The 21,642-nt window shown below is 39.3% G+C and overlaps 1 protein-coding gene and 1 pseudogene across 2 annotated transcripts; one reads left to right on the plus strand and one right to left on the minus strand.

Moving 5' to 3' along the window:
* Nucleotides 1-354: 354 nt before the first annotated feature.
* On the minus strand, nucleotides 355-11,430 carry txndc15 (thioredoxin domain containing 15). 2 transcript variants are annotated; one of them, XM_023271206.3, is made up of 6 exons: nucleotides 11,325-11,430; nucleotides 5,659-5,978; nucleotides 5,018-5,164; nucleotides 4,065-4,228; nucleotides 2,815-2,945; nucleotides 355-693 (listed from the first exon to the last, which is right to left on the minus strand). In XM_023271206.3, exons 1-6 carry the CDS (start codon nucleotides 11,413-11,415, stop codon nucleotides 497-499), a joined length of 1,050 nt encoding a protein of 349 aa, XP_023126974.2. In that variant the 5' UTR covers nucleotides 11,416-11,430; the 3' UTR covers nucleotides 355-496. The 2 variants fall into 2 exon arrangements, with proteins under 2 accessions (XP_023126974.2, XP_023126966.2); XM_023271198.3 differs by lacking the exon at nucleotides 11,325-11,430 and adding an exon at nucleotides 7,771-7,856.
* Nucleotides 8,962-9,950, plus strand: LOC129350508 (E3 ubiquitin/ISG15 ligase TRIM25-like; annotated as a pseudogene).
* Nucleotides 11,431-21,642: the final 10,212 nt, after the last annotated feature.

The following is a 21,642-nucleotide window of genomic DNA, read 5'->3' on the forward strand; positions in this document are numbered from 1 at the left end:
AGCTGTTTGGTCAACTGCCTGATTAAAATGACACATTTTCAAAGGGAGTCTGGGTATGGCACAAGGACAAACAGTAATGAGGGTGAATAAAAAGACTCAAAGCTCACTTATTAGGGCAATTGTTATACAATTAATTAGAGTAAATATGTGCAAAAGCAATATGTGCTTTATCTCATATACTTTCAGGGTCATGGAGGAAAAAAGTGCAATCTAAGGATGACTTTCATTTTCTCTGCAGCTACTACCTAATATGATCCTTCTTTCTGTACTTTGGACTTCAGGATTACAGCTAAATACCTACTAAAAGGCACAGTAGAGTTTTGCCTTCTCTGACAAAGTCCCTCGAAACCCATACATCATGACATTGTTTATTATAAATCACGCAAATATTCAATTTCATCCAAACACTTAAAACACAAGCAAATTATTAGCAATTTTAACAAACTAAACTTGTTCATGAAATAAGTTTGCATCCTTGCTGACTGGCAGGCCGTGTTCAGTCCTGATGCTCGTGCTCCTGTCCAGGTATGAGCCATCGGATGCTGTCGGTGCACAGGATGGCGTAGAGCATGAAGCCTGTGATGAAGAGGATGGAGAAGACCAGCAGCCAGTCGATGCTGTTCATGGGGATGCTGGGGAGGGGGCCCAGGCGGTCAGCATCCGTCACGTTTCTGTCGGGGTCCGCCTCAAACCCTAAAACAGACAGAATTTGTTGACTGAATGAGTGATGCTGGAGGGTTTCTTTCTAGATCAGACTGGACCTTACAGGTGATGAGTCTGTTACCTTATTTGACAGATACTATCTATGCATTTTCCTGGTATTTCTGACTGTGTGACAAATAAAAAAAATGTCTATTATGCTTGAGTAAATGAGGAAAACTGATTTCTATTGTTAGCTGTTATTATTTTGGATCTCCTTAATACATCTTTGGAGGGTGCCAATTGCAGCAGTGGTTGTAGGTTAAATGTATACGTATTATTGTATTAGAAATATATATTTTATTTTAGTGTTCTTTTATTGTCGTTATGTTTATTGTTATAATTACACAAAGTTTGGTCTGTCTCTCGGTTGTTGTGTGGAACCTTCGCCCAGGAGTCCTATAAATGACTATTTCCCGCCTTACCTCTCCCAGTTTTGTTTCTGTGTTTTGAGAGAGAGGAAAGCAAGATTGCAGAGTTGTAATTTGTGTGTTTTAATGTCATATAATTCTACCTATGAGTTCACTTTCCCATTCTAATATGGTTATGCATTATTTAATTTCTGTTGGAGTACAAGTCTTGTGTGACGGACGATTTTGTGTCTTTTTTTAATCGACTGTAAAGGGCTGTAATAAACGAAAAAAAAGATCTCTGTTGCCTGAATTAACACAACGCAGCGAAGAGAAGCCACCGGTTACACCAATATAACATTAATATGACATCTCTTTGGTAAAATATCAACACATTCTACGAATGATTAATATTTTTGCACTTTTAAAATCCTGTGCAACACCTATTTTTCTACATACACTAGAATATATGCTATTTTGTTAATAATAACAGTCAATCACTATTTCTACTCATCAAAAAATCTGTGCAATACCACTGATATGTGCCATAATTATGATAATAGTTATTTTTAAAACTAGTACCTATGAATATTTTGGTTCATTTTTATGCTACATTCCTCAAATCTTTGTTCCTGTGAAACTGCAAATTTCCCCACTGTGGGATTAATATTTTGATTTTGTACAGTAAAAATCTATTTTACATGTCTCAAATGTACCTCCCAGCCACCTGTAGGTGGACCGAGAAGCAATAAGTTACAAGAGAAAGATTTTTACAGTTGTTTTAGTCATTAAATCACGTAGGAGTCAGGTATTCAGCCGTAGCAGGAGAGGTGGTGTAGCACTTTAGCCAGACTTTTAATACATGACAAAAAAGAGACGTCACTGTGGATGAATGTTTATTGACCTTACAGCTGTTTCCTTCTGATGGTGCTTGAATTACTTATCTGTGATGTATTGTTGGGTCGGAAACTTGAGCTTAAAACCATGACAGGTGCATGTCTTATTTCCTCAAACCAAATTCCATAAAACAGAACAAAAAAACAAAAAACAAACCAAACAAATGGTTCATCTACACATCCAGGAAGCTATGAGAAATTCTGCCGTGATGAAAATTCACTTGACAAAAATTCAGGGACTGCAGGCTGTTTTTACACAGAGCAAAGAGGAACCAAGTGTGGAAACAAATTAAAAATAAAAGCAGCAAAATATCCCCAGTATATAGTATTTTTAAAGTATTGGTAACACCTGTGGGCACTTAGAAAAAAAAAAAAAAAAAAAAAAAAAAAAAAGAAAAATGTAACATATGTTGATCGCAGCTTTTTTTTTCCTTTGTAAAATTAGTAGTCACAGAAACTTTTTTCTCTTTTAACGATTTATGGCATTTTAACTTTGTTAGACTGCACAAAAGACATTTTTGAGTTTCCTCTAGATCTAGCCATGGTTGTGTTTTTTCCATAGAGGTGCAGGATTTTATACTGGAGTGAAAAATGAGCCCACAGTGAATAAAAATGTGACAGGAGCACAAAACACTAGAAGTATTTCAGCAACAGAAGCAAAGACAGTCCACAGATGAATGTCTGGAAACTCACAAGGTGATCTGCAAACACTAAATGACCAATTAAATCTAAGTCAGTAATGAGGGAGTGTTCCCTGAGAAGGAGCACTGCCAGGAGAAATCTGAAATCTGTATGAATGCAAGAGAACAAATATATTTATGAGTGAATTAGAACTGCGTTATTTTGGACTGTCTGCACTGCATTTGTACCTGTCTGGTTAGTGATGAAGGAGGTGAGCGTCTCCAGTGTTCTGTCGGTGTGGTTGAAGCGAGCCATGGGTTTGGCTCCCTGGAACAGCAGGATGTTGGGCACCGCCACTGTCCCGAACCTCGTGGAGAGGCTGGTAGAGGACGGAGACGGACACGAGACAAGAATGAATTCACCTGAGTCTCTGGTCTGGACTAACACAGAGTAATCAAAACAACAACTACAACAAAATAAACAAGAAAGGCACTCAGAGAGCGCAGTCCTCCTCCAAGGCTGTTCACTAGTGTTCACTTGTTGTCATAGTTACAGTGACGCCGTGTCGCTATCTCACAATGATACGGAAATCTTTAATAATCTGTGGATCCAGACTATAAGCCGCATCACTGCCAAAATCTAATCACTTGGTCCTTGTGTCATTTCTGACCTTCCCTGAAAATTCCATCCAAACCCATTAGTCTGTTTTTGAGTAATGCTGCTAACAGACAGATTCACAGAAGGGCAAATGTACGCCAGTTGTCACATAACTCCGCCAGGTTCCTTGGTGGAGTAATAAACAACATGATGTTCAATTCTGGTTGAAAACTTCTCAACTTGTGTTGAATTTTTTGAGGCTACTGTTGGCAGTGTTCTATGTTGATCTGTGTTTGGATTTTTTACATACAAATAAAATCAAAATATCTGTTGCAGTGTCAACTAAAAAGGAAAAATTGATTATTTTAAGCAGAGCCAAGTTTAGATCTTCCTGGTACCTTAATCAACAGTTTAGTCGCCATTTGTTCTACTATCTATTTTAGTCACAGGACAAAGTGCCAGCACTGTCTAAGACAATGGCTCCCAACCAGGAAGGAACTTTAAATCTGTGAAAATTTGATATTTTCATCTCTTGGCAGGCCTTTAAAAATGAAACACACTGAAAAAGGAAAAACTAGCTTCTTGCTGCAAAATGAGGTTAGAAACCTTTGGACAGATTTTGGTTTCCATAAATTTGCCCTAAGTCAGATCAGAAAAGCACAAAAAGCACTAAGAAACCTTTACCTGTACAATATTAGACACATATTTTCAGTTTTTCTACACAGAAGAACCTTATCGATGGATTCCTAGACTAATTATCAAGTTAACTAGTTTATAAACACATGACTTAAATTTCTGTTTCCAGATACAGGCTAAGGTTGACTGAGCCACAGACGACAAAGGTTCATTAAAATCAGAAATCCCGTTCACATTTTAAAAGCAGAAAAACGCAACCATTCACCTGCTGTGCTGCGAGGCATCCAGTGCCAAGAAATGCATGCTGGGAAAGACCCGCGGCAGGGCGTTGAAGTGAGGGGCCAGGCTGGCTGAGAACTGGCACCAGGAGGTGAAGAAGAGCACCACGGAGCACTCTGTGCCGTTAGCGTTGAGGAACTCCATCAGGTCCTGACAGAGGTGAGGAAAGAGTGAGGGATGGGTTTAGTAACTTAAAGCTGAATGGTTCATTTCAAGGCAGGTCCTAAAAGTCTGTGCAGCTTCCCCACATTAAGAGAGTTTTAACTGGATTCCACTCAACAACGTTTATTTGAAAGTTTAGTTTGACAGTTGGGTTTAGCAGTTCCATTTGTTCTTTATGCATTAGGAGTTGGGCAGAAGGCAGTAGCTTTAGGTGGAAAGTCTTAGAATTAAATAATTTTTAAAAATAAATTAAAAACTGAAAAAATATTTTAAATACTGCACACACCGTGCACACTATTGTACGAGTAAAATAGTCACTTTTCTAAATAATGCACACCCTATCTAAGTGTCTCATTTACCTTACATTACACGTAAAATGGAAACAAAATTACTCACTGACATCATAATTTGTTAGCTCCACATTAGCTAAGCTGAAGATTTACTGTATTTTAACAACAATGTACTATTTTATGATCATACTTGTAAACCAAATGAAATTATGCAAAGTTTCGTAAATGATGAAGAATGGTTCCTACCAGCTTGTTCTCCACTGGAAGTGTGTTCTTGCCATTAGTTTATTTATGTGTGTCTCTTTTTATTTATTTAAACAGGCAATATTTATTTCATATAATTTTATTTATTTATTTCAAGTTTAATACATACTAGTGTGTGAATATACCATATATGAATGAACAGGACACCACTGGTATGTTTCTAAAATGTGTAAAAACAGCATTCAGAATGTTAAAAGTGAGAGCCAGAGGACAGCATGAGTACCTGGGAAGCGTTGAGGACCTGAACGGTGAAGTTGTCCATTCCTGTGATGTTCCTCTTATCACAGTTCACTTTGTACGTCTTGGCGGCCTCGGTGGTGTTCTGCTCCTCAGTTGCCGTGACGTCGGCACGCACTATGTCGAGAGTGACCTGCAGGTAAACAACCGAGGAGTAGTCAGCTTCTAACAATGTAATTTATGTGATCTAATTTACTTTCTCTACTGACCTGGACATGTAACAGTCCATCACAGGCCTCCATTTAGAGACAGACAATCACATTCACACCTACGGACAATTTAGAATCACCAATTAACCCCAGCATGTTTTTGGACTGTGGGAGGAAGCCAGAGAACCTGGAGAAAAGCCACGCATGCATAGGGAGAACATGCAAACTCCATGCAGAAAGATCCTGGGAAAGCCGGGACACAAACCGGGGATCTTCTAGCTGCAAGGCCAAAGTGCTAACCACCAATCCACTGTGCAGCCTAAACACTAACTCGATAGAACTAGATAGATAGATGGAAAATAATGAATTCCTACAGTGAATGTTGAATAGAAGATATGTTTCTGTTCAAATCCCACTCTACCCTTTACTTTGCAATTTCACAACAACTCTTCTGTTTGTTGTGCTTCTAGATACTAACCTGCTGTGGTGATTCTGAGCCCTTCTCTTCTAGCGATGCTCCGTTTGCATCCAGAGCAGGTGAACCGCACTGAGCACTGTTCTCATCACAGGGCGGAGAGAAGCCTGACTTGAAGTCTTTCACATTCTTGGGGAACAGTGACTCGATGTCAGATGGGTCGATGGGGGTTTCAGTCCCCATCACAGCATCTGCGATCTCAGCTGTCTTGAACTGCCTCTTCGGCAGAGAGTCCAGGTCTTCTGACTCCACAAACTTGGGGCTGTTCTCTGAGTCGGACGCTGTATCCTCCGACAGCATGAGCTCCAGTGACTCGTCATTCTCTGGGAAAGAAAATCAACAACAATTGACGTTAAGCTCAGTAGAAAAGAAATTTCTCTCATGGCTGCCCTTCCCCATTTGTCTTTTATAAGTCAAGTGTAATTCACTGCACAGAAGATAAGCTTTTTGGCTGTTTGTCTGAAGAGAATCTCTCCTTTCTTTGACATAAACAGACATTTACCTCCCACCAAAATCACTCAGTGACCTGAAAGTAAGCATGAAGATTTATTTTATTTCAAATCAGAACTTCAGTTTGAAACAAAACAAGTAATAAAATGCAGTTAATAAATAATGAAAAAAGTGCAATAAGATTGTATCTAATTGGAGCAGATTGAAACTTATGGGCTGTTTATTCTTGACCACTGATGAATGTACACAACGCTAATGTATTAATACATAATACAGGTGTGCACTCTATGGTTCAACTGACATAAGCCTAATCAATATTTAATGACTACACCTTGTACATTTTGTAGCACATTTGGCCCATAATTACAACAGTCATGTCTACAGTTTAACAAAATGATGTCGTCCTCCTTATGGGACAGCCACGTTTTAGGTGGTGTCTCATGGCAATTCTCTATCATGTTTTACATCTTTTACATTAATACCTAACTGAAGAATGGCTTTAAAAACTTAGACCAAAAATACATTCACAGTTACATATTTTTGCCAAATTGTTCACCCTACAGAAATTTCTAACATTTCTGAACTTATTTTGCAGTTATTCTATTAAATGACGACGTACTTCAGACCTTTGAATCACAATTTATAACTCCAATTTGAATACTGATTCAAACAAAATGTTGAATAAATGAATGAAAAAATGGACTGCAATACATTCTGACTGTCAGGCTACATGAGGTCAAGCTAACGCCAACACAGTTTTAATACAATCCTGAAGTCATAAAGGTTAAAATGATGATTTTTTTATTTGAACAGTTTTAAAGAAGTGTTAACGAAACTGTCTAGTCATTCTGGAGACTGTAGTTTGTGATTTAGGAGTTTTCTGATATGTAAGGCTTGCCAAATCAGTAACTTCTTTTAAATCACTTCTTAAAACATACTTTTATATACTCGCCTTCAAGTAAAGTTCTCTTTTATCACTCTCTGCCTTTTTATCCCTTTTAAAATGTTCACTGCTTGTAGTCCCTCTTTCCAACCTCCTGATCTTAATCTATTTCTCTTTTATTTTCTCTTCAGCTTCTCTCTTAACCCCCTTGTGTGACACTGTCCCCAGCTTTTAATTAGCTATCCATTCTGTACTTTTTTTTTGGTCATTTTTATGTTCTACCTAGCAAAGCATTTTGTGAATGATCTTCTTAAATGTGCAACACAAATAAAGTTATTATGATTACGACATTATTTAAAAAATTTGTTCAAATAAAAGTAGACTGAAATATTATAACCCTGTGAAGATTAGTTGTAGATTTGCTTATTTCTACATAAATACAGCTAATAAAAAGGCAACTAACAGGTATATTACTACGACATTTTGACGGATACTGTAAAACGGTTGTTTTCAGCTAGCTTCCAGTTACCGTGAGCTATTTATTTGAGTGAACCCCCAACTTATGAAACAATATTTTAACGTGTTATAAATATCTGTTTAACAGAGTACAAAATTATCTCGAGGTTATTATAATCATATTAGCCAGTTTGGTACCGAACAGAGCCAAATGCTGGAAGAAAAACTTCAACAGCAGCTTTGTTAGCATCAACTTTTAGCCTAAATATCAACGTTCAGTCTCAACTGCCAGTGTTTTGCTAGCACCGTTTAGCTCACGTCTCTACCTTGCGCTGTCACAGACCTCAAAACATCAGAAAAATGTACAAAAAATAATAAAACTAACAACAGGCGAGATTTTGTTTAAAATCCCCGTCATATTTATCAAATATGTAACAAGACAGACGCGGATATTAACGGCTGTCACGGCATCTTCAGCCATGAAGCGATGCTACTAGGCTCATAGGAACCGATGTTTGGAGGTGCGGCGGAAGAAAATAAACGGTGCACCGCTCAATTCAGCTTCCGGGCATAGGGATACGTCTCGTAAAAAGTAAATAAATAAATAAAATTATGACTTACTATATATCAAACTGTTCTGTTTATATTCCTCTTAGAACAAGGACCGGCCTTCTCTCTGAAGTAGTCTCTCTAGACTTCCACTGGGTCTAGTGCTGTAAATTTACGGCTATGAAACCACAAGTTTTGCTACAATCTGTACAAGTTTGTACATGAATATCCTGTCCTGTAAGACATGTCACACTTCAAAACTTCTGAAGGCTGTGGTTGTTTGGCGTGATCAGAGTATAGAATGAAATATCTGCAGCTCCATATGTAAGTCATGTGGTCACTAGTATTGCTCAGTACTGAAAAATAATTCCTCCTGCTGGATTTGAATCCACTAACGGTGGCAAATTTTGTCTGGACTTCTTTTAGATTTGCTTTCAACCCTCAATTTGTTCAGCTCTACTGCCACTGGTTATAAGTTTGTACACTCCTGCCAAATATTAGGTATTAAAATTGTTATTTTGTCTTTAGCTTCAGACTAAGCTCAGTTCTTAACTGAAATTTAAAGCACTTTAAATTGCATTTGGTGTACAAAAGATGACATTTAAGTCAGGCTTATTTTAATAGTTGCTGTTTTCATTACTATTACTAGCAACAGGAGTATATTCCACTGGGAATAGTTTTGAGTCAATGCATTAAGTTATAATTCTTTGGTATGTGAAAGACTAAGACTATAAATAAAGGGTTAAGACAAGCTGCAGCTTTAAACTGCACCTTTTCCTGCAATGAAGCACAACTTCGTAACACTCCTTCCTGACAGTTTTTAAAGATGGGTGCAAACTCCATGTGATGAAATGCAAGAGCTCTTATCCCCATACGCTGCATATCAGTGAACAAGCATCCAGGAAATGACAACAGCTTTTCTCTGGTAGTGGAAAGTGAAACTTAACATTCACTCACCAAGACGAGAAATGGCGCAGGCTGCAGTTCAGATGGATCGAGAAAAACTGAGCTGTTCGTCTGTCTGGATCTTCTGAAGGATCCAGTGACAATTCCCTGTGGGCACAGCTACTGCATGAGCTGCATTAAGAACTTCTGGGTTGACAAGAGAACATACAGCTGCCCTCAGTGCAGGCGGAGTTTCACACCGAAGCCTGTCCTGATGAAAAACACCATGTTTGCTGATTTGGTGGAGGAGCTAAAAACGCAGGACTTGCAGATGCTCCACCTCATCATTCCTATGCTGAACCTGCAGACGTTTCCTGTGATTTCTGTGTTGGGAGAAAGATGAAAGCTTTCAAGTCCTGTCTGGCATGTATGGCCTCTTACTGCGAGCTGCACCTCCAGCCTCACTTCAACGTGGCTCCATTGAAGAAGCACAAGCTGGTAGAAAGCCACTTCAAAGCTCCAGGAGAACATCTGCCCTCGCCACGACGAGGTGATGAAGATTTTCTGCCGCACCGATCGACAGTGCATCTGTTATCTCTGCTCCATGGATGAACATAAAGGCCACAACACAGTCTCAGCTGCAGCAGAGAGGGCTGAGAGGCAGACGGAGCTCGGAGTGGACCGGAGAAACATTCAACAGAGAATCCAGGACAGAGAGAAAGATGTTAAAGTGATGCAACAGAGGCTGGAGGCCATTGGAGCGTCTGCTGATGAAGCTGTGAGTGACAGTGAAAGGATCTTCACGGACTTGATCTGTCTGATTGAGAAGAAAAGCTCTGAAGTGAAGCAGAAGATCAGATCCCAGCAGAAAACTGATGAGAGTCGAGTCACAGAGGTTCAGGAGAAAATGCAGCAGGAGATCAGTGAGCTGAGAAGGAAGGACACAGAGCTGGAGAAGCTGTCATCAACAGAGGATCACCTCCATTTTCTGAGCAGTTACTCCTCCTGGTCACATCTGAGTGAAACCACAGCCAGCAGCCATGACTTCACTGTGCAGTACTATGAGAAATGACTGCAGCTGTATCAGAGGCCAGAGACAAACTGAAGGCTCTTCTGAGTGACAAGTGGCCAAAAATCACACTGACAGGACCTGAAAAGAAGGTTCAACGGGGCTGCAGAAGATAATGTATTTCCACTAAATGCATTTTTTTTTGGACGACATTGATGAGGCCATGTCAGTGAAAGATGAAGCCCCTAGACGGTTTAATCCACAGACCAGAAATATTCGCTCCCAGAGACCACCTGCTGCAGCCCATTTTACCTCCCAATACTTTCCATAACAGACAACATGAAAAAATTAGGAGATTTTTTTTTCAGTGAAAGAAACTCTTCCCAAATTCCCCTGAATTTACACAGCAATCAAAACACCATGGTATTATGGTGTGACAGGAACAGAAAAGCAACTCTCTGCCTCTGTTGTGCTTTTTACCTTTTACAAAATGTTGGAGACACTGTTGAGTTGTGCGAGTTCTAGAATTCTAGGTTTAATCTATCTATCTATCTATCTATCTATCTATCTATCTATCTATCTATCTATCTATCTATCTATCTATCTATCTATCTATCTATCTAGTAGACAGGAGTAACTGAACTGTAGGATTATGTGCTTGATCATTTTATTTGTTAAATCTAGTAACAGGATGAAACTTTATAGTTGTGATTATGATGTCTAATTTTTTTTCTTTTGCCCAATGAATATTCATTGAAATTGTTTCTTCTGCTAAGATATGAATCTATGAGTGATTTTTTTTGATTTGCTTTATAAAAAAAGGTTACATATACACTGTACCTTCTGCAGAGATATATTATATAGGGAATAATCAGCACTTGCCAAATGTCTGATTTTTTTTTCATTATATTTGTGAATTACATAGACTGGCAAGCTTTGGTTTTGTTGTTGCTGTTTTGCTTTTTTAATGAATAAAGGTTCTTGTTAGAAAAAAATGAAATAATGTCATCACTAGCACTAAACTGTAACAAAATCTACTGTGTCAAAAGTTAGTTTCCAGCAGAAATTTCTTCTAGATTTGTACTTGCAATTACATGTTTGATATTTTTTAAATGCATGAACTTATTCAAATATCTTTGCTTTTCAAAATCAGGAAACAGTTTTACATTGTATTATTTCAATCATTTACAGGTAACTTGATTGCACTTCATTTTATTGACCACTAGATGTCCTACTCGAGCACTGTGTGTCATTGAGGCCTCGAGTAATGAACCATGTTTTGAATGAAGTGTCGAAGCTTCAACAAAGCCTCGATCAGCCATCACTAACTGTGGCTGACGCCGATCTCCGTGGCTAATGCTAAAGCTAACACGTTCTGCAGCGGCTCACATCTGCAGGTTAAACAGTCTCCCAGAACTTCCATGATTCTGCTCTTACCGGCTGCTACACAGATTTCTGTAGATGAAGCAGTCCTGCACAGTTTGCCGCAGATTATCACGCTCACAGCCACTTTGTTTGAGGAGCTCATTCATTCTCCGTTCCTTGTCAGTGCTGCGTGTGTCCCTTTTTATGCTGCAGGTAGCAAACCTGCAGCCGCAGATTGGTTCCGCCCCAGCTGAGTGTAGCACCTGTGTGAATGCTTCTTCTTTCTATCAGACTTCAGCTTCTTCTTTCTATGAGGTTTCAGCTTCTCCCAGTTTGACTTGACAATGACTGTATAACGTGGTTTTAGACCTGTTCTAAATGGGCCGTTTCAGTATCCCCACCCACTTCAGGAAGAAAACTCTCTCTGCATCTGTGATTGATCAGTAAAACAGTTGATCGCAAGGCAGAATTAGTGCGCATTTTAGTCACTCTTTCATGCTTGTTCTGTTGTCTGACAACAAAAACATAAAAGTAAAATATTTTAACAGCTTTACTGGGAATGTTCCAGCGTTAAAATACAGAATGTGTGAGCACAGAGAGCAGGAGAGAAGTAAACAGATGAGTTTGGTTTCACTGAGGCACAGCAGGCAACATGCAAACACAGAAACCTTCCCAGTCCTTGTTTCTTATGTTCAGCCATCTCTGATTGTTCCTCAGTGTTTCCACGGAGTTCTGACCTGTGAGCTATATATCCTAACTAATGGTGACGTTAGCCACTTTAACATGCTGGGTAAAGGTTTTACTATTGTTGAGATGACATTGTCATCAAAACTGAAAGTAATCCGATGGGTCTTCAGTTCCTCAGATGCTTGGAGTGCATGAAGACTCTTGTGTTTGCTCTTGCAGCCGTCAGCAGAACATGTGGTGAGCTTTCCTTGTGGCTGAGACCTTTCAGAGTGAGCAGAATTATCTCAACAAATCTGCTTGACTGTGAGGAAGCTGCTCATTCTGAACGGGCAGCGAGTTAGCTAACCGTTGACTCCACAGTTGCAATGAAGCACAAAAATTCTGACTAGCTTGTAAAATTGGGAAGCTATCTAACTGACTGGGGGCTTATAGAAATAAATGTCACATTCCACATTATAGCAGCCTCAAAAAACAGCAAAAATGGATTTTCACCATGTGGAACCTTCACATATAGGTTAAACAATTCCTAATAAGCTACTTTCTAATTATAAACAAAAATGACACATCAGGTTCAGGTGACATTATTTGCACCTGTAGGCAGAATTGACTGTATATGTTCAGTATTCTCTGGTCTGATTGCAGAGCAAAGACAAGTAGCTTAATTGTTGCCCTTACAGGCAGCCTAATTTCCTAAGTAGCCTTAAGGTTCGCTATTAACACCAGAGTTTATAGCTCTGCTCCTTCCTGCCCCTCACAATCAATAAATCATTTATAATCACTTCTGGCTCACCTGTTGATACAAGGCTGTAAAGGTTGGCTTTGCAGAGCCTCTTCATGGCCTCCTAATTTTAAAGGCCTCTGGCTAGGAGCTAAATAGCCAGTCCCTGAATAATATGTGATTGGAAACATGGACGCCTTTTACCAGAGTTCATTAGAACTCTGGCTGGCTGCGATGAGTCAGATAATAATGCAGTTGCTGTGCAAAAATCTAGTAACAGGATGAAACTTTATAGTTGTGATTATGATGTCTAATTTTTTTTCTTTTGCCCAATGAATATTCATTGAAATTGTTTCTTCTGCTAAGATATGAATCTATGAGTGATTTTTTTTGATTTGCTTTATAAAAAAAGGTTATATATACACTGTACCTTCTGCAGAGATATATTATATAGGGAATAATCAGCACTTGCCAAATGTCTGATTTTTTTTCATTATATTTGTGAATTACACAGACTGGCAAGCTTTGGTTTTGTTGTTGCTGTTTTGCTTTTTTAATGAATAAAGGTTCTTGTTAGAAAAAAATGAAATAATGTCATCACTAGCACTAAACTGTAACAAAATCTACTGTGTCAAAAGTTAGTTTCCAGCAGAAATTTCTTCTAGATTTGTACTTGCAATTACATGTTTGATATTTTTTAAATGCATGAACTTATTCAAATATCTTTGCTTTTCAAAATCAGGAAACAGTTTTACATTGTATTATTTCAATCATTTACAGGTAACTTGATTGCACTTCATTTTATTGACCACTAGATGTCCTACTCGAGCACTGTGTGTCATTGAGGCCTCGAGTAATGAACCATGTTTTGAATGAAGTGTCGAAGCTTCAACAAAGCCTCGATCAGCCATCACTAACTGTGGCTGACGCCGATCTCCGTGGCTAATGCTAAAGCTAACACGTTCTGCAGCGGCTCACATCTGCAGGTTAAACAGTCTCCCAGAACTTCCATGATTCTGCTCTTACCGGCTGCTACACAGATTTCTGTAGATGAAGCAGTCCTGCACAGTTTGCCGCAGATTATCACGCTCACAGCCACTTTGTTTGAGGAGCTCATTCATTCTCCGTTCCTTGTCAGTGCTGCGTGTGTCCCTTTTTATGCTGCAGGTAGCAAACCTGCAGCCGCAGATTGGTTCCGCCCCAGCTGAGTGTAGCACCTGTGTGAATGCTTCTTCTTTCTATCAGACTTCAGCTTCTTCTTTCTATGAGGTTTCAGCTTCTCCCAGTTTGACTTGACAATGACTGTATAACGTGGTTTTAGACCTGTTCTAAATGGGCCGTTTCAGTATCCCCACCCACTTCAGGAAGAAAACTCTCTCTGCATCTGTGATTGATCAGTAAAACAGTTGATCGCAAGGCAGAATTAGTGCGCATTTTAGTCACTCTTTCATGCTTGTTCTGTTGTCTGACAACAAAAACATAAAAGTAAAATATTTTAACAGCTTTACTGGGAATGTTCCAGCGTTAAAATACAGAATGTGTGAGCACAGAGAGCAGGAGAGAAGTAAACAGATGAGTTTGGTTTCACTGAGGCACAGCAGGCAACATGCAAACACAGAAACCTTCCCAGTCCTTGTTTCTTATGTTCAGCCATCTCTGATTGTTCCTCAGTGTTTCCACGGAGTTCTGACCTGTGAGCTATATATCCTAACTAATGGTGACGTTAGCCACTTTAACATGCTGGGTAAAGGTTTTACTATTGTTGAGATGACATTGTCATCAAAACTGAAAGTAATCCGATGGGTCTTCAGTTCCTCAGATGCTTGGAGTGCATGAAGACTCTTGTGTTTGCTCTTGCAGCCGTCAGCAGAACATGTGGTGAGCTTTCCTTGTGGCTGAGACCTTTCAGAGTGAGCAGAATTATCTCAACAAATCTGCTTGACTGTGAGGAAGCTGCTCATTCTGAACGGGCAGCGAGTTAGCTAACCGTTGACTCCACAGTTGCAATGAAGCACAAAAATTCTGACTAGCTTGTAAAATTGGGAAGCTATCTAACTGACTGGGGGCTTATAGAAATAAATGTCACATTCCACATTATAGCAGCCTCAAAAAACAGCAAAAATGGATTTTCACCATGTGGAACCTTCACATATAGGTTAAACAATTCCTAATAAGCTACTTTCTAATTATAAACAAAAATGACACATCAGGTTCAGGTGACATTATTTGCACCTGTAGGTAGAATTGACTGTATATGTTCAGTATTCTCTGGTCTGATTGCAGAGCAAAGACAAGTAGCTTAATTGTTGCCCTTACAGGCAGCCTAATTTCCTAAGTAGCCTTAAGGTTCGCTATTAACACCAGAGTTTATAGCTCTGCTCCTTCCTGCCCCTCACAATCAATAAATCATTTATAATCACTTCTGGCTCACCTGTTGATACAAGGCTGTAAAGGTTGGCTTTGCAGAGCCTCTTCATGGCCTCCTAATTTTAAAGGCCTCTGGCTAGGAGCTAAATAGCCAATCCCTGAATAATATGTGATTGGAAACATGGACGCCTTTTACCAGAGTTCATTAGAACTCTGGCTGGCTGCGATGAGTCAGATAATAATGCAGTTGCTGTGCACATGTAATGGGTAAATAATGTACTATTCATGTCAGGATATCTATATTAACCTTTTGAGCTTGCAAGGTTAACACAAAGAGACACGACTGCATCGCTGACCTTTTCATTACCGCAGACAAACCACCACCACCAAGGACACATGCAGCAAAGTGATTATACTCGGGCTTTATTAAGTGGAGCCATTTGTGCACAGACTCAGTTAAAGTGTAATGAATAGGACTCCTTTCTATTTAAGTTATTTGAGGATATTGAGTAATGAGCCTATAAGAGACCGACTGGCATGCACATTAAACATGAACTCAGAAGTACATTTTCTATGAATGATAGCTTGCCTCAGGTCTTCACTTTCTAATCAATAGCAGTATCACCTTTACTTATTTAAGATGTTGGCTCATTATGTACAGCACTTGAGGTATAATGAGAGCCTGAGGTGAAAATGTAATTAAAAAGATAATATCATCTTCTACTCAAGTCATCTACTGAATACTGAATACTACAAGTCTGTTAATGTCTAAAGTAAAGCCTGACTCATGGACATTAAATATGAATGGAGAATTACACTTTTCTATGACAGATAGCTCACCTCACGTCAACTCCGTCTACTATGTTGGGAACATGATCTCCATTTATTTAAGATGTTAGTTTAAAAGGTTCAGCACACTCATCAAGCAGGGAAGCAGAGATTGATTTTCGGTGTGTAAATCTTGTCAAATTTATTCAAGCTTTCACGGTGATCCTCAAGGTATTACCCTTTATTTGTGTTAATTAGGATTGCTTGTTTCATACTCCGTGTTCACACTGGTTTATGCATACGATAAAGATTTCATGACAGCTGCACTTGCCGAGGTTCACTTCAGACTGAAAAAGAGCTTTCAGCATTACCAAAGAGTAAGTGGAAGTTGATATGTAAAGCCACCCCATTTCTTATTCCTTTGTCTCCTCATGATATTCAAATACACTCGATATATTCAGCAATGCAGCTCACTAAAGCTGAGCCTGTGTAGATAATGATGTATTTTTGAGACATTTTCAAAATGAGACCAAAGAGTCAAGTCCCTCCACTGGTCCCTGTAATACCGTAATGTTCATTATACAACAGAATGATGACAATTTTTCGACACTCCAAACATTCAGCTTGATTCTGCCGTTTCTCTCTAGTGACAGCTTTCAGAAGCACCACATGAGTCTGTGTTCCTCCAGGCGGGGAAGCTACTATCATCACTTCCCAAATCCATGCTGTGCAGAGTTTGCCGTTTCTTTTGTGGGGAGCGACGAAGTTAAAGCCTGAATGCCAAATATCAATGCTGAAGATTTTCATATAATAATTAGGGTGGTTGAAGTAAGTTAACGAAGATAAACTGAAGTCTGTGTAAGCTCGGCAACCATACTCTCTCCGATCAGTTATTTAACCCCTAAAAACTCATCTCTGTGTATAAACTTACATATTTAGATATAAATCTCTACCTGCTTTTAAAAGGCTGAAATAGAACTTCACATTGTTGCTTCCTTGACAGTATGCAGATCTATTACGTTCCCAGTTTCATCTACTGTACTAGGATGCATTAAAACTGGTAGAAATGCTCCCTCATACTGCTGACTGCTTATTTCACTCATATAAATATATTATTAAGGTAAAAAAAAAAACATTGGGGAGAGTGTAGAGTTTTGGGGTTGTCCATTAACTGTGGAAAAATGCAATGGAAGTTTCAGAAAAAAACAGTTTAACCCCTTGACGTCTATCGTCGCGAATTTGCATCATACCACTTTCATTCAGACTGCAGTGAGATAGCGTATCCATTCCCCCAGTGCTGGTTTGTGCATATTCAATACGTACCTCGGAACCTTTTGCAAGCTCTGGTTTCTGGTAGGAGCGGTTGGAGTGGGACCTAATTATTATATATCTGTTCTATGAGTAACAGACAAATGATCAAACTCTCCACTCATTCTAGCATCAGCTGAAACGCAAAAACACAGAAAAAAAGTTTTTATGTAATTGTGAATAAATTCAGGCATCAAGGAGTTAAACTAACCAATCTCCCCATTTTGTGTCAATGCAGGAAGACAGGGAGGATGTTGGGGTGGATGGACGGGTGTAAACAGTTAATAAAAGGGATTTTTCTAACTGTAAATGAGCTTAATAAGGTAAATGAAGTCAGGCCTCATCATCTGCAAATGGTAAATGTGGATAAAAAATACAATATGTGTGACTGTGTGTTTATATTACGTTGCATTTTCTCTGTGGTGCATCACGTTAATATATTAACATCTGGAGTAAAAAACAATACCAACACTGATTATTTTGGACATTAATATCTTTTCTCTTTTATTAAGACAAGAACTCATCATTGTTTTGTAAAAATGTCTATTTATGAACCAATACAAAATGTGTATGGGAATGTGGAACTCCTTTTCTCCATTAATACACATTAACATTTCCCAAGTACAGCAGAGAGACAAACAGAATCAATCTGAAAACAATGACTGGTGAAACAATCAAAACTTTTTGGGAATCAGAGTTTCAAAAGGCGGTGGTGCATTGAAAGTGACAGTAGTACAGCCACGACAAGTTTCTGATCCTGCTTCATTCCAATAAACATTGTACTCTTTATGACCTATGTCAGCACGAAGCAATACTTAACACATCTTTTACAGTGCACCAAATATTAAGAAAAATAAATAAAACATGTACAACATATATTCAACTCCGGCTTCCTCCCACAGTCCAAAAATATGCTGAGGTTAATTGATCATTCTAAATTGCCCGTAGGTGTGAATGTGAGAGTGATTGTTTGTCTATATATGTAGCCCTGCGACAGACTGGCGACCTGTCTAGGGTGTCCCCTGCCTTCACCTGAGTCAGCTGGGATAGACTCCAGCCCCCCCGCGACCCTAGTGAGGATTAAGCGGTGTATAGATAATGGATGGATGGATGGAACATATATTCAAAATATCTCACCAATTTTGCTTCTTGGACCTAAAATAATGTGTCGCACTTGATTTGAATGAATGCATTGTACTTGCTTTCATGTTGTCGATAAGTGGGGCCTAAACTTTGCATTCTACCTGAGATGCAGTCACATCGGTCAGCAACGCATGAACCTGAGACAGGACGTTATCAAAAGAATCGAATGTGGAGAAAACTACCTCAGTTACACTGGAAAACCATGGTCCATGTTTTAAAACATCACTGGGCATTGATTTTAAAATAAAAAAGACACTCACAATAACCTACTTCAAATTTAGAAAAAATTAAAGATACTCAAATGTATTTTTTATGTTGTTTTGTTCTTGCTGCTCTTCCTATTGGAACTGTGGGGGACCAAAAACTCTCACAGGAAAAAAAACACTCCTGGCATTGCAGACAATGGAAGGTTTCGTAATCACAAATAAAATATTAATGTAACAGCCTTAAGGGAGAAGACAATATTCAGTTCTACTCCTTTATTGGCAAGTACATATTTTGCAGTCTGATTTAAATGCAAGCTGCCACGTGTCACTGAAGCGAAATAGTGCTCACTGTAAAATACAAATCACACAATCTCAGTCTTACAGATGAAGTGACATCTGCTCTGTGATTCATAAAGCAACGATAACAAGTCGGTTAATAGTTTTCATCAGACACCAGACCGTGAAACATCTAACCTAATCGGTACCCCAGCCCACCCCCACCCATCCATTCATCCATCCATCCATCCATTATCTATACACCGCTTAATCCTCACTAGGGTCATGGGGGGGCTGGAGTCTATCCCAGCTGACTCAGGTGAAGGCAGGGGACACCCTAGACAGGTCACCAGTCTGTCACAGGGCTACATACAGAGACAAACAATCACTCTCACATTCACACCTACGGGCAATTTAGAATGATCAATTAACCTCAGCATATTTTTGGACTGTGGGAGGAAGCCGGAGTACCCGGAGAAAACCCACGCATGCACAGGGAGAACATGCAAACTCCATGCAGAAAGATCCCGGGAAAGCCGGGACGCGAACCAGGGACCTTCTTGCTGCAAGGCGAAAGTGCTAACCACTACGCCACTGTGCAGCCCCCCATCCATTCAACACATACAAAACAGTGTCATCAGCATACAGTGCTAACATAGTGGTGATTCCTTTGTGAACTTTTTAAACTCAACTATGAACAGAAGGTACAGATGGAGAGAGGTGGACACAGCATCTTCGATCTTCATCTACAACATCCCTCCTGTAACTCCCATCTACAACTGCCATACCCAATGAAAAGCTAAAAAACATAAACATAACCACGGCTCCACCCAGCCCACATGCTGTGTTCTAAAAATGCAAATTAAAAACAAACATTTAAAAAGCACAGATGCACTAAGCTCAAGAAAGGGAAATTTGCACAATGCATTTTACAAGAACCTTGACTAACGCCTCACGACAACCTTAAACCCCAAACACTCAGTATGGAAAGACTGAATGCTGTCTTAATGCATGATGACCATGATGTATTAAAGCTATCACATTGGTAATGTGTTGCAGTCTGAGTTGACAGAATCTAATCAAATGCTTTAACGTGGCAATCAAGTACTGAATCACAGCTGTGAGTGTCCACACAGCAAGCGACACCACTAAGTCTCAAAGATCTCAAATAGGGTGGCAGTAGAAGTAGTGTTGAGGTTCTGTCAGTTTAATCAGTGGAGCTGACCGATGCTGATATGTGTCATGGGGATTTAGAGAAATCTTTCATCATTGTTATAGCAGGAGAGGACAACATCTGTTGTGCCGATCAAGTGTTGTCCCTCGCGTCCAAAAACATGCCAGTGGACAAGTACCATGACTGGACGCTTAACGTTCTTATGACTGAGTGGTGGCAGGATGGTTGATATGTACTTTCCATCCCTGAAACAGGAAACCTAAACAAGCTACACCTTCATGGAGCCGTGGAAACACCGGCTGCACCTGATTAGATCAGCGCTTTCACTTGTCTGCTCCTGGATGTCAAAAAGGACCAACACAGAAACCCTCAAAGAAAAAAATCACAAAAATTAGTTTCTGAGGTGCATCAGTTTTAGTTTTAGCTCAACAACAATTAGTTTAAAAATGTTTTTGGAGTTTCCGGGATTGTCGAGTTTGCATGAAGTAGTCTGGACCTCAACTTTATGCGAATGAGGGACACACGCGTCTCTGGAAACCCAGTGTCGAGCTAGCAGAACGAAGTGCACGGATCCTGACACAGACAATTAATGGGAACTGTGGAAATGGTGAACCATTATTTTATATCATTGTAATGAACGGCCAAATCTGGTTCGACTGACAAAATTCTGATTCAGGTAGCTACACCGCTCTTTTATGTCCTGTAAAGTTCGACACCTTGTCTGCTCATCAACATGCAGTGTAAACAACTCAATAACAATATCAATTAATAATAATATTAACTCATAGAATGATTAAATTGATATGAGATGATTAATACTCAGAAAGAATTGTCATTTGCATAAAATGTGTTTTTCTAAACTTAATATAGCCTAAATGTTCAAAACAAAACTGGGAAACTTTTAATTTTGTGGCATATTAAACTCTGTAAAGATGAAATTCTGCTTCTGCTTTTACATTTAACTCTGTGCAGATGATGGACAAACTTTATAAATAACTGTCACTTCTGTTGATATTGATATGTTTCAGTTGCCATATTGATTCTGGTGTTTTAACTTACATTCTAAAAACCTCAGGGATAAGTACTTTCTCCAATAACAGCCAAGGAATGGTTGGGTTGACCATATGTTTATCAGCTGCATTGATAAAATGTTCCCGATGAGATATTCACACTTTCACTGTTTCAAACTTTGGAGGTGAAAAACTGCGACCTCACAGCTGTCACATAGAGAAAGGACTCATTAAGCGAGCTGCTTGCTGTGTGAACACATAATAATGACAAGCACCGCCGCCAGTAGACCCACACTACCATGTTAAGGAGCCAGGGCATTAACGCAGACCATGGATAAACACCATGGAGCAACAACACATGTATTAAGTTATGTTACAGACAATTAATTACTTTTGGCATCCTCAGTGCTCCCCAGCTGGCACAGCAAAACAGACTCCAGTTCAGTTTTGGCAGATGATGCAGAAAGCAAGATAGAGAAGCAAAAAGAATGGGCTTCGGCACGCACATACATGCAAACGATACCAAACATTTAAGCGCTCAAACGCTGCTGCATCCAAGCGAAACCATAAATATTCAGATGTGTGATGGAGGCCTGTCTCTCAGAGCATTTCAGTTAGAAGACGTTTCCTTTGATTTACAGTTTGACAAAACTCACGAGCGCGATACAATAAAATCCACAAAGGTACTCCATTGTAATTCTAGTAAGTTGTAAAAAATATTTCTTAGTAAGAA

This window comes from Amphiprion ocellaris, chromosome 14 (assembly GCF_022539595.1).
Source record: "Amphiprion ocellaris isolate individual 3 ecotype Okinawa chromosome 14, ASM2253959v1, whole genome shotgun sequence".
Taxonomy (NCBI): domain Eukaryota; kingdom Metazoa; phylum Chordata; class Actinopteri; family Pomacentridae; genus Amphiprion; species Amphiprion ocellaris.